This window comes from Misgurnus anguillicaudatus, chromosome 3 (assembly GCF_027580225.2).
Source record: "Misgurnus anguillicaudatus chromosome 3, ASM2758022v2, whole genome shotgun sequence".
Lineage (NCBI taxonomy): Eukaryota > Metazoa > Chordata > Actinopteri > Cypriniformes > Cobitidae > Misgurnus > Misgurnus anguillicaudatus.
This window is the reverse complement of record NC_073339.2, coordinates 44,062,551-44,089,059: the sequence shown is the minus strand read 5'-3', so window position 1 is coordinate 44,089,059 and position 26,509 is coordinate 44,062,551. Positions and strand designations below refer to the sequence as shown.

General features: G+C 38.9%; 1 protein-coding gene across 2 annotated transcripts in view; it reads right to left on the bottom strand.

The window, feature by feature from the left end:
• Positions 1-26,509, bottom strand: part of pard3ba (par-3 family cell polarity regulator beta a) — a 190,150-nt gene that overhangs the window by 16,628 nt on the left and 147,013 nt on the right. Inside the window, exons 19-22 of one of the 2 annotated variants that reach the window (XM_073866239.1) lie at positions 22,760-22,801; positions 22,413-22,517; positions 21,895-22,158; positions 11,366-11,471 (exon numbers count right to left, since the gene is read on the bottom strand). In XM_073866239.1, coding sequence (XP_073722340.1) covers positions 11,366-11,471; positions 21,895-22,158; positions 22,413-22,517; positions 22,760-22,801 — 517 coding nt within the window. The remainder of the gene's footprint in view (positions 1-11,365; positions 11,472-21,894; positions 22,159-22,412; positions 22,518-22,759; positions 22,802-26,509) is intronic. The other variant, XM_073866240.1, reaches the window with a different exon arrangement.

The following is a 26,509-nucleotide window of genomic DNA, read 5'->3' as shown; positions in this document are numbered from 1 at the left end:
TTACTGTTAATATACTTGTAATAAAAATGTGTTTACTTCCTTAAAGTCCCTGTGAATTCAGATATTAAATGTGTTTAGAGTTTGTCACACCACAAATGTGTTATTAACCACCCAACCAAATTTAAATGCTCGAAAAAAATACCAAATAAATCAAATAAGTTTTCAAAATCTTGGAAAACAGGCAGGATTCTCTGCCAAATTCTGGGGGCATGTCCGCTATCTGCCCTGAAACCACACCCACTCGAGGGAAAGCTGCCATCTCTCTCAACTTTCAAATCCATCTACAACCTGAATGAATGCTCGGGATTGTTTAAGGGGCGGGGCCATGCTCGGTGCCTCAAGTGCATCATCGAGCCACCGTTTTAGCTCCGCCCAAGTAATCCTGAACACAGAAATGTGGAAAAACAATTTAACGATCTAATTCTGCAATTCAGTACTACATAGTTTACAGTCTTTTTGGCAAGTTTCTGCAATACATTTCGAACATTTATAATGGGTTTAGAAACAAATTTTCAAGATTGACTTTACAGAGACTTTAAATACAAGAAACAGATCCTCCACTAAACAAATGTGACAGCCCAGAACATTTAGCATCTGTCTGTAATTTGGTGTGACTTCTGGGTTCCTAGAGTTACTCTGCATTTCCATCTGGACACATTCACCACAAACAGGAATAAAATCTCTGGACGTTAATGCTCTGAAATGTTAGCTAGTTGCTTCCACTGGGAGAGTTGATTACAAAACACAAGAGGCTCCGTCCACTTTGAATATTCCACAATACTCACGTGCTTTACCTCACTGGCCACAGATGTTATCACGGGCACATGCGATTGATCTTTACAGAGTAATTAGCATTTTAGGCAGAAGGGACAAGACGTGGGACCGCTGCCAGGCGCTTGACTCCAATCGAGGGAGAGAGAATTTGAAACTTTGCCACGACAGGCTTGGTGGTCTGGTCGAGCTAAACCACGTGGGGTCAAAAAGGATCAACAAAACCTGCTCAACCCTGCCGAACCTCACTGAAGGGGAAATCAGGGCACCATGGCAACCGTTATCAGATTAAAATGGCTGTGTGGACAGATGAAAGCAATGTAGATGGCATGACTGCGACGGCAAACACGCATGCCACAACAAACGTGCAAGCGTTTACGAAAACGCATATGGCACTCGTGCATGCAGATACTGCGAGATTACACAGAGGTATTTACATTAGAGAAGCTGTGGATTTACACAGAGATGGATGTGTTAAAGGCGATTTAAAGGAGCCAACAAAAAGCCTTAGTTTTTATCATTTCTTTCCTGTAATAAGATTCCATTGATTTAAGCTTGGAGTCAGAGGGAATAGGCGGTGGGGAGTGAAGCTTTGCCATCGGATTTAGACTCAGCACGGCGTCTCTCGGCAAACACAAACCGGGCTTGCGAGTTTGTCACCGAGCTCAAGCTGTGAGAGGTGTGCCTGTAAGCTGTGCTCAGTCGCTTTTCTCCCGAGTGTGTGTAACACTGCAGGCGAAAACTTTACCCAACATGCTGCTTTTTATATGCTACAGCTGTAAAAAGTAACCAAGCTGGCCTGTTTGCTGTTTTAAAATCAAATAACACGTTCTTCAAAAGACAACTGAGCTACAAAAAACAACAAATCTCACTGTCAACCTTATTCTCACCCATTTGTACACAAAACCCAAAAGTCTCTGGAACCCAGTGGTTTTCAAACGAGGGGGTGCGAGATGATGCCGGGGGGGTGGCAGTTTTACAACATTTTTAAAAATATATAAATTTATCATAAATTTGTGTAATCAAACCTAAAAAAAAAACACTCTAAGGTTGCCGATCACACTTGTGTTTCCAAGCATTTAAAATGCGTGTGGTGTGATTAGCCCCTAAGAAAGAATGTGTTCATTTTTTACACATTTGTTTGTGTTATGCTATTTAACACATTATGTGTCATTTTGTGTTCAAATAAATAAAAGGGACAACACAAGATGTTTTAAAACAACACAAATGTGTCGTTTTATCACAACCATTTTAAGAGTGTAGCTATCAACTAACAGCACTACGTTACATAATTTGATATGTTTTGTTTGATTCAAATTCTAAGTTTGAGATTGTTTCATGTCATACATTTTCTTTGGGGAGTAGGGCTGGGCAAAAATAAATTGATTTTTCGATTAATCATTATTTTAAAGATGGTCGATTCAAAATCGATTCTCAAAGAGCAGAATCGATTTTTTTATTTATTTCCGCAAACATTAACGTAAGATTAACGTTAATCTAATTACTAGTCTTCTTCACTAGATGTCACCCTCTTTTTTGCTTGCGCGATGTTACCAAGGAGCGAGAGGCGAGCCTGTCATTTATTCATTCATTAAGTGCTTAAAATGGCGGTTTCAGGTGCTTCTTCGACGTTGATGCCACATTCACATAAAAAGTCAGATGTATGGAAGCATTTTAGATTTCGCAAGCAAAACGACAATTGATAGTATTAATTTCTTTTATTAATTACCCACTTGTAAACTGCTGTTCACTGTTCTTTTGAGGACCGGAATCGAAAATTTAATCAAGAATCAAAATCAAATCGACTTCATAGCTTGTGAATCGAAATTTAATCGATATGGAACATCTGAATCGATACCCAGCCCTATTGGGGAGGGGCAAAAGGGATGCACCCTACACAAGGGAGGAGGGTGCACGACGAAAAGTTTAAGAACCACTGCTGATAACATTTGTAACCAGATTCTAAAACTCATTTTAAATGAAAACACCACCGTTTTTCAATATTTTACTATGTTTTTATCTCAACTTAGATGAATTAATACATCCCTATATTTTTTCAATGCATGCACTTTTAATATTTGTACAACGCTTCTTGAATGTGTTAGCATTTAGCCTAGCCTCATTCATCCTTTTGGCTCCAAACTAAAGTTTTATTTTGTGCCACCTTACGTACTCGTGTAACTACTCATGTAACAGTCTTTAAATAGGGAAAACATGGAGATGTTTGGTGGCTTCTTAATTCATCACTGTTTGGAGCCATAGGAATGAATGGGGCTAGGCTAAATGCTAACACTTCATGAGGCGCTGTACAAAGATTAAAAGTGCATGCATTGAAAAAAGATAGGTATGTATTAATTTGTCTTGTTGAGGTAAGAACATAGTAAAAAATTGAAAACGGTGGTGTTTTCCTTTAAACGAGACATTCATTTTGATTATTTATTAGCTGGTTGACATCCACATGTGCAACACTGTACAGTAGGTATATGTCATACTTTCTTCCTGTTTTCTACAAACTCAGTACTGTACTGCCTCACTGCTAAAATAAACATGTCGTAAGTATAGCGGTCATCCCATCGCTTGTTGACTCTCCCTTGAGTCTCTACGGCGTGTGCGGCATTTGGACCTTTGATGTAGCGCCGCCACGGCCCAGTGCCCTCTAACGTCCCCTGAAAAGCCACGGTCGTGCTGCCCAAATGCCCCACGCTTGTTAGCAGCAGATGGTGAAACCATTTTGCGAGGGTAATTTAGCCTCAAGGCCGCGGGAGTCTGCTCATGACCTCCTCGTGCATCTCACTCAACCCACTAACACAAAGGTAATGCAGAACTGGATCAATGTTTACATGGTATGACAATGCATATTGGAGGGTTTTTTTTTTTTTTAGTATACCTATATCCAAAAATTGTAAAAGTTAGATCCTGTTTTTCGTTTTTATAAGTTAGATCCTATTTTTAGGAAAAACCGTGAGGTATCTTCGTATAATGTTTAGATAATTATTGCAAATATGTCCACCAAGTACATTTTCCTTATCCCTGTACATATTACAAGTGACGTTGTCGCTGTGTGTCGCTTGTCTCTTTCAATCGGTCATTAGGAGGCGTTCCTAACTGTACGTTCACACCGCCGCAGACTTGAGCTTCCAAAGTTCCAAAGTCATTCATTTACAATGGAAGCTTGCTTCTCTCAGCTGCAAGAAATGTCAAATCCATCTGCGTCGCGTTTTGGCCGTCTTGTTCAGAAAGTTGAAAGAAGCTCAACTTTATGGTAATGAGCTATGACGTGGTTTAGCGGCAAAACGACAGCAACCAATCGGAATATAGCCTAGACATTCTTCGCTGGTTAATTCCGAAGAAACATACAATGTAAACTTTTGTTCCTACCACAACATTAGTTCTAAGAAAACAGACTTCTGAGCGGCCAAAGCGTCAACGAGCTTCCCCGTACTTTTTGACAAGCGTCCTTGACCGGGCGGCCTGAGCTTCTTTGGAAGCTCAAAGTCTGCGGCGGTGTGAACGTACAGTTATTCTGGTTGTCCTTGTAACAACTATAAACAAATAGGTAACTGTCCTCTCAGTATATGTCAAAAGACAGATGACGTGAACACCACTGCTTCGCTCTAATTGGTAGTCGCTTTCGTTATTTGCATAAAGTTAAACTGTTCTCAACTTTGTCGCGTCACTGGACACGCCCCATCCAGTCTCCGGAATGTGAACGTTGCATAAGTAACACTATGGTGCAGTGTAAGAGTTAAAAATGTAATATAGTATAGCTCTTCTTACAAAACAGATTCTGCTCATGCATTCCTACTTAAATTCCCAAAATGAATCAGGCATCCACTGCTGAACTTTAGAGGTAGGATAAAAAATTCGACACACGATTTCGACTCTGTCCTTGCTCATTTCTCCCCTGAGGTTCCTCGATGGCTCCCTCCATTTCTTTCTCTTCATTCAGATTCCTGACCACTGTTTCCTGCACTCAGACAAACTTAAACACATCTGAGCAGTTTTTCTTTTTAACTTTGACCTGCTTACTCGAGCACAAACATGCTAAAATCTCTTGTTCCCTGTCCATCTTTGGTTTCTTGCAGTCTTAAGCTTCCTCTATTAGCTCACGATGATGTGTTTTGACATCTCCGGCACCTGGTTTAGTATTTGGGATTATCTGTCAGGTTTGTGGAAAGCCACCTAGTTGCCGCCACTCAATCGCTTTATACACAGCCGTCACGGGTGCCTGTCAAGCCTGTGTGTGGATCTGAAGATGCGGGATTAATTGGACCTGACAGGACCGGGGTGCTCGTCTCAAAACATTCTGGTACAAGGAAAAGAGCAAAAAATCATTATGACAACCGTCTTAATTTTCCATCTTCTGTCTTTTTCTTTAATCTTTCTTGTGTCATTTTTGCAGCTTCCTTTAACTTATTTAACCACTGGACTCTAGTTAACTTACAAGCACAAGCAACTAGTATATCAGGACTTATTTTTACCATAAACTATGGTGCAAATGTATACAGTGCAAAAGTCGTTGCCAAGATTTTAGGGTGTTGCCAGGGCGTTGTTATGTGGTTGCTACAATGGTTTGTTCACAAGCAGTGGGTTAGGTGTTTCACAGGGTGTTGCTATGCAGTTTCTAGGGTGCTTTGCCAGGGTGTTGCTATGCAGTTGTTATAGTGGTCTGAGTGGCTTGTTGCTAAGAGGTTGCCAGGGTGTTTTGTCAGGGTGTTGCTACATTAAAGTGTTCTGAGTGGCATGTTGCTATAAGGTTGGTAGGGTGTTTGCCAGGGCATTGCTCTGCAGTTGTTATAGTGTTCTGAGTGCCATGTTGCTAGGAGGTTGCTAGGGTGTTTGCCAGGGCATTGCTCTGCAGTTGTTATATTTTTCTGAGTGGCTTGTTGCTAAGAAGTTGCTATTGTGTTTTGCCAGGGTGTTGCTATGCTAAAGTGTTCTGAGTGGCATGTTGCTTAGAGGTTGCTAGGGTGTTTGCCAGGGCATTGCTTTGCAGTTGTTATAGTATTCTGAGTGGCACATGTTGCTAAGAAGTTGCTAGGGTGTTTGCCAGGGCATTGCTTTGAAGTTGTTAATGGGTTCTGAGTGGCATGTTCTAAGAGGTTGCTAGGGTATTTTGCCAAGATGTTACTACATTAAAGTGTTCTGAGTGGCATGTTGCTGAGAGGTTGCTAGGGTGTTTTGCCAGGGTGTTACTACATTAAAGTGTTCTGAGTGGAATGTTGCTGAGAGGTTGCTAGGGTCTTTTGCCAGGACATTGCTTTGCAGTTGTCATAGTGTTCTGAGTGGCATGTTGCTAAGAGGTTGCTATGGTGTTTGCCAGGGCATTGCTCTGCAGTTGTTATAGTGTTCTGAGTGCCATGTTGCTAGGAGGTTGCTAGGGTGTTTGCCAGGGCATTGCTCTGCAGTTGTTATATTTTTCTGAGTGGCTTGTTGCTAAGAAGTTGCTATTGTGTTTTGCCAGGGTGTTGCTATGCTAAAGTGTTCTGAGTGGCATGTTGCTTAGAGGTTGCTAGGGTGTTTTGCCAGGGAATTGCTTTGCAGTTGTTATAGTGTTCTGAGTGGCACATGTTGCTAAGAGGTTGCTAGGTTGTTTGCCAGGGCATTGCTCTGCAGTTGTTATAGTGTTCTGAGTGGCACATGTTGCTAAGAGGTTGCTAGGGTGTTTGCCAGGGTATTGCTCTGCAGTTGTTATATTTTTTCTGAGTGGCTTGTTGCTAAAAGGGTTGCTAGGATGTACTCACACACTGTTTTAGAAGTTTTGTGTGCGTGCATTCAAAGTGGCCGCATGTCAAGGCTTCATGTTTCCTTGCGCTTGAACGGACATATTTACACAAAATCTTTTTAAAATGCCGCAATCAGCCTCGTAAACATAGTCTGCTGTATGAATGTGGATATTTTCTTAAGCAAATGCATATGTAAAAGTATAGGATTCGTGCATTACATGTAGGTTTTAAAGTGACAGTACACCAAATAAAGTCCTATAATATTCTGAGTGGTTTGTTGCAAAGTGGTTGCCGGGGCTTTGCTAGGCTGTTCCTAGGGTGTTTCCTGGCTGTAGGCCATTTATGCGGTTGCTATAGTATTCTAAGTCAGTGGTTTTCAAACTGGGGGCCGCGAGATGGTGCCAGGGGGGCCCCAGTTTTATGACATTTTATGAAATACATGAATTTATCATGAATTCTGTGTAATTAAACCTAAAAAATAAGGCTACTAACCAAAAGCACTATATTTGTATAATTTAATGTTTTTTTATTAAAATGTTGAGTTTTAGAACAGTTTTTTGTCACAAATTTTCTTTGGGGGGCCGCGAAGGAATGCACCGTACACAAGGGGGGCCGCACGCTGAAAAAGTTTTGAAACCACTGTTCTAAGTGGCCTGTTGCTAAGGTTTTGACAGGCCGCTGTTACGCAGTTCCTAGGGTGTTTGCCCGAGCGTTGCTATTATTATATATTAAGTGGACTGTTGCTATGGTGTTCTGTTGGGGTATATATTAGTGGCCCAAATGTAAAGAGCTCACTCCGACGTCTAATAGATGTTCTGAAATTTCTCATTCAATGTGAATCTTGGGGATTTTTTTGGCAGACGAAAATCATAAATTTAGAACAAACCAAAAGCATAAGCAACAGTAATGACAACTGTTGCCTGGCAACTGCCACCAACATCAGCCATGATATCAGTTAATGCAGTAACAAAAATAAATAGCTGTAATTCTTGCAGCAGAAATGTCTCAGTGCATGAACGATATGAGATTGCCACTGACTTCCAAATCAGAGATAAACAGACACACAAACATACACCAGACAAAATCGAGAAAACCATCATCTTATCCAATTAAACTCTTTTGTCGCCAATTTGTGCGAATCTACTGTACACGCTTATGTTCGGCCTGAACGTGCATTTATATTTCTTACGTTATTCTGACAACCACCAATAGCCCCCTTCATTCACTAGACTTATTCATTCAGCTATTTCTGAGGATACTGCCACTGTTATTACATAAAAGCTATTAAACCTATGAATAAGACACCAGACAGAAAAAATCAATATGAAATAGAAATTGTACAAATATTTAGGACTTATTATAAAATGACCTATAAAGATTAAAGATTCATCATTTAAAATAAAAATGTGGTTAATTGCACTTGCAATTTAATCTACTAACAGACCACCATACATCTATACAACAACCGATACATGACAAATGAACATTTAGCAATGACATAGTGCTTTATTTCGATTCTCAACTGAGCTCAAGAGCTTCAATTTTCTCTCTGTGACTCCTGAAAAGTCTCGATGAAGTTCACTTTTCCAGCAGACACATGTAATCATGTAAGCTATAATTGTAAAGTCAGGCGAGCCCTGGACATAACCCTCCATCTCTTCAGATGAAGTACTGGACATCTGGGTGGATGCGCGTGTGGCTCAGGGCTCTCCGGGTTTAATAAGCACTTCTGAGAAAGATTTAGTTTTTGTTTTAAAGTGCTTCAAATGACAACGGGTGACTCTCAGCTTTGCAATTTTTTTTGCACAAAACGCTTCTTTTCCAAGAGACATTTGTGGCATTTGTGTTGTTTCAGTGTTTCTGTTGCTCCCTAACATTTATAGCAAACATTATAGCAAATTTAATTCTTAATTTATTCATAATAAATCTCCGTCAGTCTTGCCTTTATAACTTCATGTTTCGATGCCACATTTGTCATCGTTTTATGTTCATGCAAGGTGCCAAGATGACAAAAATCTTCTCAAAGGAGGCAAGCCCATAAAGTATTCTTGGCATTATTATTATTCTTAAAGCAACAGTACTTGAAAAAACAACACTAAATTTACTCTCCTGTTGCCATGTTTATAATAACAGTATTGCTTAAAGAGCAATTATTGCATTTACTCAATTCTGTTCATTTACTCATTCTCACACTGCTCTTTTTTCACACGGTGAAAGTGAATGGTGCCCCAAACTGAAAGTCCCAAACAATCTACCTGAAAGTCATATTGCTTAAATGCATATTTTCATCTTCAATAATCGCAACGCAACAGATGGGCGGAGGCTCTTGCATAGATCGGAAAAAAGATGCCCGTCTCAGTTTCTTAATGATTGAAAGAGAGTTACGCATTAATAATGTCTTTGTTATTTATTAAGTAAGACTTGTCTGGTGGTGGGATAATTAATGCACAAGAAAAACTGGTGGTAAGACTGCTATCATGTGGGTGAAAAAATCTATAAAGTACAGTAGTTTGTGTACGCCCAGTGGCACAGTGGTTAAATGTTGGGATGTCAAGGGCTGGGTCAGCTCATTTTAGGCTCTGGGCAGTGCAGACAGCCCACCAAATACACACCCACACAACGAGTAACCACACACAACATAAGGACCTAAAAATATATACAGTTTTTTGATGTATGCAAAAGACCGGGCCACACAAGCAAGCGAATACTGCAAACCTTGAACTGTAAAACAAAAATGGGCAACTTCAGACCACAAAAAAACTCTTTGCTTAAAATAAGATAGCTAAAGGATAACAAAAGAGACAAACGAGGACTTAAAAATGAAGGACTGGTGAAAGAGTGTACTTAACCTTCAGAAAATCATCCAGGCAGGAGGTCATAATTAAAGACTTTATTACATGAAATGTCATGTTAATTTTATGTTGGATAATGACGTATAATGGGTCTCTTTCTAAAGAACATGGAAATCATTGATTTAAAAAGGTCCATTAGTGCTCTGTTCTCGAAAAGTGCCAGAAACATTTTGATGCGAGACTGATGCACATGAGGGTCATACAGACTCTATATTTTAAGTATTTTTTTATGAAATGGAATTGTAGAAAAAATAGTTTAAACAACAATACAAACAATAAAAATAAATGTGACTTTATGTGCCTGTGTGTGGATGTGTCATGATCAGGAATAAAGACACTATATGAAGAGACTGAGAACCTGCTAAGTTTAAACAAATGACTGTGGACTCTTTAGTCCTACTGCTTTAGATTTGACATGTGAAACACCCCTAGATGAACCCTGATAATCAAGCTTTGAATCTGTGCAAAAAAAGAATGAAAGAAAGAAGGAAAGATGGAAGGAATGACAGACAGACAGACAAACTGAAAAGAGACAGGCAGACAGAAAAAAGAAGGAAAGACAGACAGATGGCAAGAAGGAAAGACAGGAAGGAAGGAAGGAAGCAGACAGACGGACAGAAAGTAAAAGAAAGAAAGAAGGACATAACGACTGCTGTACAGAAAGAAAGGAAGAAAACAAACATACAGACAGAAAAAAGAAAGAAAGAAGGATGTATGGAAGGAAAGATAGAGATAGACCAAGGGACAGACAAGAGAAAGAAATAAAAAACAGGAAGGAAGAAAAAGGACAGACAGACAGACAGATAAAAGAAAGAAGGATGGCTGGACGGCAAGACAGACATACAGAAAGAAAAGAAAGAAGGATGGAAGGAAAACAGACTCGCATACAGAAGAAAGAAGGACGGATGGACAGAAAGAAAGAAATAAAAGAAGAAAATACATGAAGGAGGGAAGGAAGAAAAAGGACAGACAAAAAAACAGAAAGAAGGATCATGGCCAGAAGGCAAGAAAGACATACAGAAAGAAAAGAAAGAAGGATGGACAGAAAGGATGGAAGGAAAACAGACACACATACAGACGAAAGAAGGAGGGATGGACAGAAAGAAAGAAATAGACCAAGGGACAGACAGAAAGAAAGAAATTAAAGAAAAAAAGACATGAAGGAAGGAAGAAAAAGGACAGACAAAAAACTGAAAGAAGGATGGCCAGAAGGCAAGAAAGACATACAGAAAGAAAAGAAAGAAGGATGGACAGGAAGGATGGAAGGAAAACAGACACACATACAGAAGAAAGAAGGACGGATGGACAGAAAGAAAGAAATAGACCAAGGGACAGACAGAAAGAAAGAAATAAAAGAAAAAAAGACATGAAGGAAGGAAGAAAAAGGACAGACATAAAAAAGAAAGGGACAGCCGGACGGATGGATGGAAAGAAAGAAAGGCAGGCAGACAGACAGACAGATAGGAAAGAAGGAAGGAAAGACAGGAAGGAAGGAAGCAGACAGACGGACAGAAAGTAAAAGAAAGAAGGACATAACGACTGCTGTACAGAAAGAAAGGAAGAAAACAGACATACAGACAGAAAAGGATGTATAGAAGGAAAGAAAGAGATAGACCAAGGGACAGAAAAGAGAAAGAAATAAAAAAACAGGAAGGAAGAAAAAGGACAGACAGACAGACAGACAGATAAAAGAAAGAAGGATGGCTGGATGGCAAGACAGACATACAGAAAGAAAAGAAAGAAGGATGGACAGGAAGGATGAAAGGAAAACAGACACACATACAGAAAAAAGAAAGAAGGACGGATGGACAGAAAAAAGAAATAGACCAAGGGACAAACAGAAAGAAAGAAACAAAAGAAAAAAAGACATGAAGGAAGAAAAAGGACAGACATAAAAAGAAAGAAGGACAGCAGGACGGATGGATGGAAAGAAAGAAAGGCAGGCAGACAGACAGATAGGAAAGAAGGAAGGAAGAGAGGAAGGAAGGAGGGAAGGAATTATTGAGTTGCACTCACTCTGGAGGGATCATATTCTTGTCTTCTTCTGGTCAGGTCTTCGTAGGATGGTGATGGTTTCACCTGCTGAAGTTGATTTCTGATTTGCTGCAATCGGTCTTCATTACTGCAACATGCAGATAAAAACAAGACAGATGAGAAACATCTCCTCAAACATCTCCTCAAACATCTCCTCAAACATCTCCTCAAACATCTCCTCAAACATCTCCTCAAACATCTCCTCAAACATCTCCTCAAACATCTCCTCAAACATCTCCTCAAACATCTCCACAAACATCTCCACAAACATCTCCTCAAACATCTCCTCAAACATCTCCTCAAACATCTCCTCAAACATCTCCTCAAACATCTCCTCAAACATCTCCTCAAACATCTCCTCAAACATCTCCTCCAACATCTCCTCAAACATCTCCTCAAACATCTCCTCAAACATCTCACATTCAGCGTTACATATACAGTATAATAGAGATAAACTATGGCAACTGTATATCACAGTTAAATCTCTTAAAGCAAGAACAGTAACATATATGTGCCTTAACAAAAAAGTTCATTTTTAAATCAAATGTGGCTGAAATAAACTAAGTTTGATGTAAAATACAGTGTTTTAAATGATCTATGTTTAAAAACACCACGTGTAAGCGCTGTATAAGCACACATGTAACCCGAGGGCATGTACTCATTCAGAGCAGGACAAGTATTAGAAAATCAACCTTTAAATTGCTTCAATTTTCTCTGAAACACAACAGTACAGCACCACTTAAAGACACAGAAATAAACAATCACGCCCAGTCCTGATTGGCCAACGTCTCTCAAACAATCACAACCTCTCATAAGGGTCATTCATAAGCAATGTGTTGTTCTTTTCAACTTGTTGTAGAGAAAGTGTGGATCAATGGATGATAATACATCTGTTAAAACTAAACATAATAATAAGTGTATCATTTTCTAGAAAGTTAATCCACATACGTTGTGCAGTATGTAATGACAGTGAACAATTAACATATTTATGTATGTTTATGTATAAATTATATTATGTTGTATTTTTATAAAAACATGTATTTTTCGTGTCTCTGACATTTAAAAAGTACCCATTTCATTGCTAAAACAAACGTCGTTTTGTGTATATGGTATAATACAATGTGTTTGCGTAGTTTATGGTTAAAACTCCAGATTTCACTCTCTTCCTAAAATGCACGGATCTGAAAAGCTCTGTGTCCCTGATTGGCCAGCTAATCTGTACGCTGTGATTGGCCTGAATACCTCTGACGTCAGCTGAAAATTTGACGCTCTTTACCATGTTTGAAAGATTCGCTCACAATGCAATGCTAACAGGAGTTAACTTACAAGCTTCGAGTCAAAAGCAGAAGAAATTATGATAATGTCGGTCTTGTCTACATCACCAACCTCAGGAAGTAAACTGTTGCCTACAATCTGTGTGTTTGTTGTAGTCCAAGTTAAGAAATTTGCGTTGGAGAAAATAACTTGTGTCATTGTTTACTTTGGGATTTATAACTTTTGCATATCCTTAACATGTAATAACACATACTTACACACCAAAGGAAATTTAAAACCGTGAATCGGACAATAGATGCTCTTTACTGTGCAATCTGTAACTTTTGTCTCTCTATCGCCACCTCTGTTCGAAACATAAAATTGCAGGCTGTTAACTTATCTTTACGTGTGTTCACTGATTAGCTCTGATTATAAATCATCATAAAGCCTGACGTATAGTTTGTTTTTGTGTACGCACACGCATAGCCGAACGACTACCTTCCAAAGCAGAGTTTGACTTATATGTGTACACAGACATTCGATGCATGCGCATTGCGACAAAATGCTATGCATCTTCTGGGCTACATTTTAATTTCTCCTGTACGTGCATGCGCAAAAATCCAGCGGTGCGCATATACTATTCTAATGATGAAATGTGTCATGCGGACCTCTGCTTATACTACAGTTCTATCTTACGTTTGCTGTTGTGAATCCTGGTAAAGGAAACAGTTTTGCGGGTATGCCATGAAATAGCATAACACTGAACGTACATATACTACACACATATTACACATTTAGTAGAAACTCCATCCACAGATGTTGCAAAGTTGGGAATAATTGAAAATACAAGAGGCAGGGATCTAAGCCACTTCAGCATCTGTGGAAGGACGTGGAGAGGAGGAACATCATCCATTATCTAATCCCACAGAACGCAATTAGAGCTGCCATTCTGATGGAGAGCACACACGACCCTCCGAATGAGAAACACTATCAATGTTTAATTAGCTGCCGCCACACATATGAATCACATTCATATTAGTTACAGGATGAGGGGAGACATTTAATGGGACAAGAGTTGAAAGAACAAACTTTTATGAGAGAAATCAGTTAAATCCGGTTTCTCTTCCAGAAGAAGTGTGCTTACATGTGCACACATTCAAATGAGAGTGTGAAGGCCTCCTGTCATCACAACTTCATTTGGTCTATTTTGATAGTGGGTACCGCACAAACCAGAGCGAGTGTAAACATGTTAACTTTCATGCTTTGAGGTAAAACAGAACGAGTTTTTGGTTTCACTTTACAATACGGTTTCATTTGTTAACATTACATGCTTTAGCCAACATAACAATAAGCAATATATATGTGGGTCAATGGCGTGATGTTAATTATTTTGTGTCTGTATGGTTCAATTAAATGTAAACGGGTTAAAATTTCAAAATAAATTACTTATATAAATTAAAATATAAATATATTCATAAAAAATGTGGAATAAAATATAATCATCTAGTTTAGTGTAAAATGATTTTTTACATACATTTTTAGATAATTTGTTAGAGATTATTTAGAAAACCGTTTTCAGCATATGTCCGGACAAATATTTTTAAAAAACACATTAAAATTTACATTTAGAAATAACTAGGGAATGAAAATTCTTGGCCGAAACCGGAAAAAGGAAACCAAGGCCAAAAAAACCGAAACACCGAAATAAATTATTATGCCAATTATTAGTACAATTGCATTTATGGCTATCACTGTATACTAACTTTACTAGGGGTGTGTGACAGATCAAAAAACTCACAGTTCGGATCACATTACAGTTTTTGAGGCACAGATAAAATTATTTTTCGGATCAGCAAAAAGCGAGTGGGAAAAATCTAATAAACAATAAAGAAATTGCAAACATTTAGAAAAAAGAACAAAGTTGTACATTAATAAGGTCTGAAATTAACATTAGGTACAGAAATCAAATTAAATTAATCATAACACAATAAATTAAATATATTATTATTTTTAGAGCTATTGGTCTCTTTGTCATGGGTTGTTTGATTAACATTAATGACACAGACTTAAGTAGGTTAATCTGACTGTAATCTATACATACACTTAAGACATAAACAAATGTTTTTATTAGAAAAAGAATACTGTAGAGATCATTTTATGTTTGCTTGTTTTTTTTAAACGCGTCTCTCTCGTATGTGCACTATTGAGGGCACTTAAACGCACACACACAAAGAGACGGAGAGTGAATCCAAACAGCGCAAAAGTCGCTCCATATAGACGTTACGTTGTGTTTCGTTGCTTTATTTGCCAAATGTATGTTAATGGATTACAGTATGAGACACATTAGCGCGACTCTCTCTAAAGTTTACAAATCAAGACATTGTTAATCTTTGCAGACGCGTGCAAACAGCTCGACCGTGAGAGAAACCTGCTTGAGCACGAAGAGGACTGATCACCGTGAGTGAAACCCAAGCGCTAGCACACAGATGGGAGGGGCACGGTTGACATTCATTTTCGGTTGACATTTTCGTTTGGATTTTTTATTTCGGCCCGAAACCTATAATGCCATTTTCGGCCGAAATTTTCGGCGACCGAAATTTCGGTGCACCCCTAGAAATAACTAATAAAATGTATTTTTATGTGATATTTTAAAATGTTTTTTATTTTTTAATGATTACCCTTAATGCCATTAAGGTGGATAAAATATTGAATATTTCTCATTCTTTGGCGCAATTTCCAATTGACATTTTCAGGTCCATTCAGTCTTAACTTTCATAAAAATGGTGCAAATGTAATTTTTTATTGCATAAAATCAAAATAAATACAATATGTGCATTGAAATATACATGATGCACAAGTTTTTTTTTTTAAAGATTTTTTAATTTCTCATCTTGTCAAACCATTTTTGTCTCTGAGCCACGTGTGGGAATGTTAGGAAATGACGTAATAACGCGACATGAACATGATGAAAAGCTGCAAAAGCTGCAAACAGTTTTTGTAAGTTCACACAGTTTTTGCAAGTTCCCGAAATTTTATAGCATAAAATTGCATAAATATCCCGCATATTCCATCGCATTTTTAACAAAACGTGCCGCAAGATCAAGGATATTTGCCCGCAACAATCACAAAAAACAGCGTTTTTCTGGAAGGACTGATTAACCTTTGTTAATGTAAAATGTTAAAAAAATAATATTATGGAAGTGGATGGTGCCCCACATCTTTGGTTAACTTTTCATTCAAATGGTTAACTTAATTTGTGTTCAGCAGAATAAAAAAATTATGTAGGTTTGTAACAACTTGAAGGTGAGTAAATGATGAAAGAACTATCCCTTTAACTGATGAAACATGTTATTCTTATTTTGTTATACTGATTTTTATCATATAACTATTGAAACCATCAAAGTAAACTAACAGACACTTATAAAGTTACACAAACAATAATCTGCCTAGAGTCTATACTGTATACCAATCAAGATCCTAGATGAGTTTTTACTAACTAATGAATATGATTATATAGAGAGGAGAATTAATCCGAGATCACAATCTATCTGTAAAGCTGTCAACACACAAAGACCAGGTGCCCAAATAAGCAATGAATGAATAGATACTGACATAAAGGTAATGCTAGAAACCGCCCTCTGTACCTTGATCTTATTTCTGCAGGACGTGTTGTATGATGAGATCTGACAACACTGCCGTCTTTATCAGACAGTCGCCACCCCACGGGTGTTTAATCTGAATTGACACCCTTTTATAAACACACCTGCCACTGAGGTCTTAATGAAAATGTCCACTGTTCAATTATTCAGAGTCTTGATGGGACTGTCAGAGATGTGTGTGGCCATATCAAAAAGCAAACAGACTCACGATTGTATATACAGCTATAAAAAAAATTGATCAAAGACGAGTGCTGTTACTTTTTAAAGTAGCTCACTAAAGTCTTGTTTATTAAGAAATCGTGCACAGACAAAGCTATTAACCATCAAATATAAATACATGCTTGCATAAATGCAAAACATGTAGCAACTATACCAAAATAAATACGAAATTACTAAATTAAAAAATGCTTAAACCAACAAAAGCCATTGGTGGGCAACTATGCCAATTTTCACTGGTTTAGTTTAATGGTTGTGTAGTGGTTTAGGGCAACCAGATGTGCATGATCCTGGCCAGGTGAGGAAACCAGCTAATCCATTTTTAACAAGTAACCTAAAACCTGGAAGGTTATTCATCAGGGTTTCCTAAAGAGTATGAATACCGCAGTAACACAACTTGCTCCTGTATAACTCAGTGGTGAAGCATTGCGTTGCGTTAGTAGCGCAAAAGTTCATGGGTTCAAACCCAGGGAACACACATACTGATAAAAAATGTCGCTTTGGATAAAAGTGTATACAAATATACTAACTTCTAAAACAAAAAGACGGGCAAATACAAGCAAAATAGCAGCAGATCCATCTTAACCACCAACATGACAAATCACAAACCAAAAATTGAGAAAAGGATTAAGAAACATTAAAACGAGAGCTGGGCGTCACATGCGGCCGGTGGGCCATTAGCTCGATTAAGCCCATTTCTCAGGCTCTGGATGGCGTCCAACTCTCTGGAGCCACGTCCAGTTTTTAGACGCCCTGTTTGGCTGTGACAGTCACTGCGTCAGCATTTCTAGTGAAAGATGGCAATGCGGTGTCTCCTAAACAAGCAAAAGCAAGGCTCTATTTCCAATGTTTGAACATTTATTAGTCACATCTATTATGCGCAAAACGCCAGAAAGAACAAAGCGCTGTTAGGAGCCGTCGGGCGACGTGCGAGAGAGAGAGAATGGTAATTAAGTTCTCTACCGCAGGAGATCCAGGAGAGCTGAACTGGAAGATGAAGGCTTCGCATATCTGTCTGGCTGTTACTTTGCGGCTAATTGACCGTCCCATTTCTGCGATCTCTCTCTTATTTGCTTTCTGACGTGGAACTCACAAACACTCATGGTGAGCTGCTTCAGGCGAGACATTTCTCACACCGTTTTCCTGATAGGACGGCGCATAACCGATCAGTCACATTTGTGTACTTGAATGGGTTCCTTATGTAAGAAGTTTTTAAGTAGTTTGGTTTCAGGGTCTAGAGTTAACACTTAATAAGTGATGATCAATGCAGTAACAAAAGTTGCACAAAAGTGAACAAAAATGCCTACGTAATCGTTATGGATGAACACACGTTACAAAGCCTCTTAACTCTTTCACCGCCAGCATTTTTAAAAAAGTTGCCAGCCAGCGCCAGCGTTTTTTATGATTTTCACCAAAGTTTAATGCCTTCCAGAAAATGTTCTTCTTTATATAAACATACAATATACCAAATGAAGGAGCAGACCCTCTGCTTTCAAAAAAAAAAAAAAACGTTTCATCATACCTTCAGTAGTTCTTTTGTAATCGGCTTTTGAACATGGGTAGATTTCTGCAAGAGCACCACATTTTGAGCAAAAAGCAGAGATAATTCCATTTTTGTGACGGACTTTTCATAGAGATCCCATTCAGAGCGATCTTTAAAACAGACACGGACATGCAGCTGCTTGGCATAGGGCAATACTTCCGGGTTTAAAAAGTTGCGGGCCACCTGGTGGATAATAGCGGTATTGCGGAAAGACGGAAAATCTCGTCATTGGCGGGGAAGCGTTTTCTCTTAATTGACAATATATCTCGTCAATGGCGGTGAAAGAGTTAATGATGATGGATGGATTTTCACCAAATACATATTTAACAAATCTTTAGTGTTTAACTCATTCCCCACCAGCATTTTTTTAAGTTGCCAGCCAGTGCCAGCATTTTTATGATTTTCACAAAAGTATAATGCCTTCCAGAAAAATTACTTCTTTAAATATATAAACATACAATATTTCAAATGAAAGAACAGACCCTCTGCTTTCAAACAAAAAACATTTCATCCTATTTTCATTTGTTCTCTTTCTACCATCTCTCAGATATGGGTAGGTTTCTTCAAAAATACAAATTGAACGGTCAGATTCAGAACGCTGATCAAAATATACACAATTTTTACTGTTTTTGGATCAGTTGATGCTTCAGTGTTTTATAAGTTATGTAAGATTAACCTTGTGGATAATAGCAGAAATATGGATTGCTGTAAAATCTCGTCATTGGCAGGGAAGACTTTTCTCTTAAGTGACGAGATAACTTGTCAATGGCGGGGAAAGAGTTAAAGGGATAGTTCACCCAAAAATGAATATTTGAAAATTTTATTTACTCGCCCTCAGGCCATCCGATAAGTTGTTGACATTATTTCTTAATTAGAACAATCAAGAAGATATTTTGCAGAAACCACAGTGCTCTGTGATTGAAATAATGCAAGTCAACGTTTTTTACAACTTTGAGAGTTCAAAAAGCAGATATATCCAATACAGAATAATATCCACGACTCCTGGTGACATATTGAAGTCTTTTGAAGCCATTCGAATGTTTTTTGCAAAACATTGCAAGTTGGCACACTAGCCTCTTACTGCCACCTATAGAGCTGGAGGGTAAAGCGCACTTCCTATAGTTCCTTCCCGTGTATGGGTTCTGGCTAGAAATCTTGCAAGATGTTGGGTTTAGGGTTAGGTTTGGGGGTAGGATTAGGATGAAAAACAGGGGTTCTGGCTAGATAGGATACAGCTACGACCTAAATAAGTACAAAGCAATCAAGGTCTTCAGGAATACCAGAAAATTGCAGGCAGATGAGTTTGATCGGGGTTAGAGCTAAACTCTGCCGGAAAGGGGATCTCGAGGGCCAGAGTTGAGAACCTCTGGTTTAGGGTTAGGTTTTGGAGTAGGATTAGGATAAATATTTTGCCCTAGCTGTACGTGCGCGCACACGTCCGGGCAGCTTTCCATGTATGCTACACGCGGATTGCCGCGTTGGACACGTATGCGCAATACAAATGATTTCTTATTCAAATTATTCGTCTACCAGGCCTTCAGGGCAGCACTGATTTGCAACATTTACAGTACATAAAAAAATATGATAAAGAAAAGTAGCGGATCTACCAATGCAAATAAAGTTTAAAACAAACAACAAGAAAACAAAGAACAGAAATCAAACATTATGGTGACAAAAATGCTCCACAGCTTTCTGTTCTTGGAAGAAGTGAAACTAAATGAAGAAAAGACGATGATGTGTGTGCTAATGCTAATGTTTATTGCCTTTATGTAATTGTTTGTAGTGTAGTGTCCCGTCTCAACATTTTCAGGTGCATGCGTTGTGGTTCTCAAATCTTGGGCAGCACGCGGACGGTGCTCGCGGACCCTCCTGATGACGAAAATGATGTCATGCAGACTACAAGCATACGCGGACATCCCTAGTATACATTCGGATTTACCCTCCCGGTCTATAGGTGGCACTGAGAGGGTGGTTTGCCAACATCCACCAAACATCACAAGATCACATTATATGAATCACGCAGCACTGGGGTTTCTGCAAATATCTTTTTTTTAATGTTCTACTGAAGAAAAAAATGTCACAAACATATTGGATGGCCTGAGGGTGAATAAATAAACAGCTATTTTTCATTTTTGTGTGAACTATCCCTTTAAAAACAAGGACAAACCAACTTCCTCATACCAAAAAAGTTACACAAAGTTTGGATTTATTATAAATAAAACTTGACAAAAGTTTCACTTTTTTACATTTAAAGGTGACCCCAATGATTATTTGTACATTTTAGATTTATGCATTTGGCAGCCCCTTTTATCCAAAGAGATGTTTTACATTTTTATTACAGTATGTATGTTGGGATGTCAAACCCATCCCAGCAGGCATATGATCGACCTTCAACGTTGAAATTTGGTTGAAACAACGGTGAATGGTTGCAAAAGGTTAATAAAATGCTAAAAAATCAAGGTTAAAATTTGATTGAAATAATGTCACTTGTTGTTCAGCGTTGAAAAAATTTGCAAAATCAAAAGGTAATTCAACGTTGACTCAACCTTGTCCTTGACGTTGATTTAACGGCGAATCAACGTTGAAATGCCTGCTGGGATGATTTCAGCGTTGCTAAAGAGTGCTGGGTCATTTTTAACCCAGCGATGTGTTCTGTCCATTATTAACCCAGCCGTGTGCTAAAAACAATGCAATGCTCTGCTAACTAAGCTACAATTAGTAGCGTAAATAATGATTTCACAATAATACTTTTTTCTCCTAAGAGTCATTTTGGCTGACATTGGCTTAAGTTAGCACCCTCTTCTATGCACTACATTATTACTACGCTCGCTAGTGCGATTTAATCTTGGCCGCTGTACTCTGCTGCTTATGTCCATCGATTTTTCAGTGTTTTCTCCTGCATTTATTAATGTAAAGCTGATTTGAAACAATTAAACAATTGTGAAAAGCGCTATATAAATAAAATTAATTTGTTCATCTTTGAAAATACAATCGGTAGAGAAAAGAAAAAAAATACTAGTTATGGAAACTACAGTATATACGATGGGTACCATGCTACATTTTAGAGCAGGAAGTGATTTAAGAGCTCAGAATGTGTGGCATGCAGTTTTGAGAAGGTGTGCTAATGTATTCCTGAGAACAAACATGTTTTAAAATGAGACATACTGTATGAGAGCGAAGTGTTGTAGTGTGCGATAGGATTACACTTCCTCTGTATGTTTGTGTGTGTTGACCGTGGACAGCACAGCACGAGAAAGATAATCTTGTGCGAATCGATGGCAAGAATGAACGTGGTCCCCACAGACGAGGCAACACTCACGCATAATTACCGCCAGACAACAAATCAATGAGCTCTGTCGTTGAGAACACTCAACCTGGACTAAAAACTCACGTCCTCTTCTGTATATACACACAGTACGGCTGCACAGTAAATCACGGGCGACTCCGCAGACCCTCCTGTCGATATTTCAGGTCGACTGGACTAAAAGGCCAAAGCGTTCGTTAACGACTAGTCTGGATGTTTCGTTACGGTTTGCACAATTTACATTTTAACGTCTGATAATGGGACCAGCAAACTTCTTCCATTGATTTACTTATGCTGAGAGAAAATAATCATCATGAGAAGTTCGTCAATAGCAGGTGCTAAAGATTTTCACAGACATTGCTAAACATGCTAGTTTTCATTCCATTATCCGTTCCACTAAATAGCCTTCCTGTCACTTAATGCATTAAGGGTCATGGGTTCGAATCAGAAGGATCTTAGGCCTTGAAATGCACTGGAGGTCACTTTGTTTATATCAAGTTCTTTAAAGCATCATAAAGGAACAGAAACTTCTCACCTATCAATCTTTTGTGGGGTGGTTCTTAGCTTGTTCACTTTTGCATAAAGGCCCTCCCGCGGGTCTTCATTGGATGGCTCTCTGTAAGGGGCGGAGACTGAAGGCTGAGAGTAGTTATGTGTGGGAGGTCCAGGCGTGTAGGAGGGTTGGCCTGAGGCAGGGGGCTCTCTGAAATTGTTGATACGAGCGTAGTTGGGGTCGAAGTCATCATCTTCCACGTCGGGGAAAGTCCTGTGGTTAAAAGCCGGACTGTTTCTTTCACTCCTGTGTGTTAAATAATTACACAGTGGGATGAAAATGTATGTTCACGTCATCAGAAATACTCTATTGAGCAATGATCAGGCATTCATGACTACTAAATGCATTTTTTTTTAATCTTTAATATTACAATGAGATAACTAAAAGCATTGTTAACAAATGCAACATTATTGTAAAGTGTTACCAATTGTTCAAATTAGCATATGTTTTCATTTTGTACATACACACAGTATGTTACATAAGTGTTAATGTGAACATACCTTGACAAGACCTCATGGTCACTCTTATCGACTTCCTCCTCACTCACAGCTCCCATGTTTTTGCCTTTGTATTTGTTCTTCTCGTCTTTGTTTTTCCTCCCAAATCTGGATAAGGATATGAGGTAAGCAAAGAAGGAAAAGAAAGATGGACAAAAATAGAAAATTAATGATATTGATTCAACAATTTCCCTGTGAACCAAAGCAGAATTTGGTCTATGAACAGGTTGCCCATGATTGGTTGCCCCTGCAAACACACACACACGCTTGATAAACCAAAGCAACATCAGTATCCAAAACCCTGTAGTCATTTTTCAGCCCATATCCACACCAAACCTTCAGAAACTCACATATTCTTCTGCACTGATCTGAAGTCAGACCGGGTCTCCGTGCTAGACATAAAAGAAAATGATTATATAAAAAATAATGCAACTATTAGAGAGAAAGAGGGGAAGGAGTGATCATCTTAGTGCGATGAATGTAATTTGTAGATCGCTAACCCACCGAATGAAACATACAAGCATCTTTGTTAAAAGCTATAAGGTATACATACCGTAAAAAGTCATTTACTTTGCTGAAATTAAAAGCCTCTCATTTTTGAAAATAAGGTATACGGAAAGTTTGTGCGAGCATTATGGATACTACAGTTCTGAAGAGTGTGACTCATGCTTGTCAGGGACATACGGTCTATTTCTGAAAACTATGTTGAACAAATGCAAATCAAAGTTCTTCGGTGCAATTTATTCATACTCATTATTTATATCTGCATCAGATCTCTTTCTGTCTTACAGCAGTGTTATCCCTGGAGCTCACAGGTGTGGCCATCATTTTAACTTTCCAGCTGTCATGACAATCGACATAAAGAAAAACTACTGGGTGCATGATACAATGAGTGCATTTACATGCACAGAATAAGCGGATAACTATCAAAAATCAGCTTATTATAGAAAACAGTTTTCATGCGTTTACATGCAAATCAATAAGCCGGCTATGCAGAAAACTGCGTTTACATTGGACATGGAGCATTGTCAGGTTTCTCGCAGACAGTGACGTCATCAGCTACAGTACATAATAATCGTTCAAAAAGCCGACAGCATATCTGTCTTAAGCTATACTATTATAGCACTTTTCCATGTCAGCAGAACCTGTAAATGTAACATGAGCTTTTATTTTCAGTTTCTCTGCCACCTGCTTTAGTCGAGCGGAGACTTTAATGCGTTACTTTGCGCTTCTGCGCGTGACGTTTATCTTTCACATGCGGAGACATGCGCACGTAGACAAAACAGTGAGAAAGCCGGTCAAGGTGTTTACATGCAACGCGAAATCGGGGTAATGAGCAAAAAACGACCTGTGCCGATCGTTTTTGCTTACGCCTTTTCCCGGATAAAAGAAAACCGTTTTACGCATTTACATGAACTCACACGGTATCAGTTTATTAACTCTTTCGCCGCCATTGACGAGATATTTCGTCAATTAAGAGAAAACGCTTCCCCGCCAATGACGAGATTTTCCGTCTTTCCGCAATACCGCTATTATCCACCAGGTGGCAACTTATACAACCCGGAAGTAGCGCCTCACGTGAAAAAATAAAGAACTCTGTGTATGTTTTGAAGATCGCTTTGCATCTGATCTCTATCAAAAGTCCTTCGCAAAAATGGAATTATCTCAGTTTTTTGCTCAAAATTGGGTGTTTTTGAAGAAACCTATCCAAGTTTGAGAGGTGTTTACAAGAGAACTAATGAAGGTAGGATGAAACGTTTTTTTTTTTTGAAAGCAGAGGGTCTGTTCTTTCTCCTGATATATTGTTTGTTTATATATTTAAAGAAGAAAATTTTCTGGAAGGCATTAAACTTTTGAGAAAATCATGAAAATGCTGGCGCTGGCTGGCAACTTTTTTTAAAAACGCTGGCAGGGAAAGTGTTAAGCATAATCGGCAAGACTGTGCATGTAAACGCACTCATTGTTGTGATTCCTGCATAAACGTGCATACATTATTGCAATATCACACCGCCACAGCCCTTAGCTGTCGTTCACACCATAGGGGTTTATGCCGGTGGCCGACGTAGGTTTTCAATTGTTTCCAATGGAAGCATGCGCTTTTTAAAACATTGTCCACACTGACTGCCGACATACTACTGTTTTTCCCTGCTTAGCGCTGATCACCGAGAGTTGAAAAATATTCAACTTTGGGTGAAAGCTCAGCTCTTCAATGTCACTTATCACTCTGCTGTCCAATCACAGTGGAGGAGGGATGGGACAGATATCACAACAACCACCCGTCGCATCCTTCATTAACTGATAAACAAAGCAGAAGTATCATTTCAATAAAAGCGCTCAGCTACAAAAAAGCTGGCAAGTGCCTACAGTCGGGGTCCGCCTGCCGGTTTCGGACGTGATTAAATGCTTTGGTGTGCACGCTCACTTATAGTCCTCAATACAAATATTTTGGCTGGTATTAAGATGTGGTTTGGTCAATCAGAACACAAGTGGACGACACTAAATACTCTCACTTTTGACCAACAATTTGTCGAAAAACAATTCAACTGGATTGCTTTGTTGTGTAGATGCTCATGTGGTCGAATGACCGTCTACTCTCCACCTACTGATCTAATCTGATGGACCAAGCACATTGTTTTTAAATCAGTCCTGATTCTAGCGCGAACCCACAGTGTTCAGTGTGTTCTTTCACTTATAAAACAAAAGCGTCTGCTCACCGCCTCTTTCATTTTTGTTTCATTTTGCGAGCGTGTGAAAGTTGTGCAAGCTTAATTCATAAATTGCTTTTAGACCATCCCCTCGAAGTAAAGAGGACAGAAGCGGTCGAAAGTGTACAAAAGAGACGAATTAAACACCAGGTGTGAACACAAATTGAGTCTCTCTCGTCCACTTGTGATCCGATTGACCAAAAACACATCTTAATATCATGTTAAAGGGACACTCATTTTCCAGCTCCCCTAGAGTTAAACATTTGATTTTTACCGTTTTGCAATCCATTCACCTGCTCTCCGGGTCTGGCGCTAGCACTTTTAGCATAGCTTAGCATAATCCATTGAATCCGATTAGACCATTAGCATTGCGCTGAAAATAACCAAAGAGTTTCGATAATTTTCCTATTTAAAACTTGACTTTTCTGTAGTTACATCGTGTACTACTGCTATTGAAAGTAACCAAGGGGACTATTTTCAGGCAATGCGTAATATCACTACGCCTGCTGCAGCCATGTTACAGCAGCAAAGTCCTTGATTATAACACCAGAATGAGAGTATAGTCCTAACCATATCGGCCTAGTAAATCACAACTTTTCATTTTCAGTCGGTCTTAGTACACGATGTAACAGCAGGAGAGTCAAGTTTTAAATAGAAAAATTATCAAAACTCTTTGGTTATTTGTTAGCGCGATGCTAATGTGCTAAATGCTAAGATATGCTAAAAATGGTACCGCCAGACCCGGAGCCTATTTTCAAAAAAAGTGGAGTGTCCCTTTAAAATCTAGCAAAACACTTCTTATTCTGCAGATCTTGAAGCTTAATTATTTCGCTCATGGATTTGATAATAACAAACATTTGGATAACAATGACTTTTGCGCAACCACTATTAAGAGCTGAGATTCAATTACATTTCTGTAAGCAGGCAAAAAATAATCAAAATCTTTCGTTCCCAAGCTTCCCAAATTTCTTTTTAATTTGACACAGATACCGCTCGAGGCTTCAGCGTACCGACAAAGCATACATGCATGTTTATGCAAGATAAGCAGCGACTACATGATCCAAACACTGGGCCACGAGCGATTCAAGGGTCCGGTCGGATCCAGCATCTCAATGCCGCATCTTGTGCGCGTTATGTTTCAATGGTACTTTATTTCTCAGCCCCACACACGCACTAATGACTGTATTTATCTCATTAGGCTGAAGCGATCAAATACTGGCAGCTGGCATGCTAGCTTTGCCTTGCCCCTAAGCACTCTCATTAAAACTGGGGGGAGCCGTGGCCTGAATATCAATGTGACTGAGTCCTGCTAATTCTGTATGTGCGACCATAGCTGTCACTCTCACGCGTATATATCACTCAACACGGAGATCAAACATCTCAATGGGTTCACCT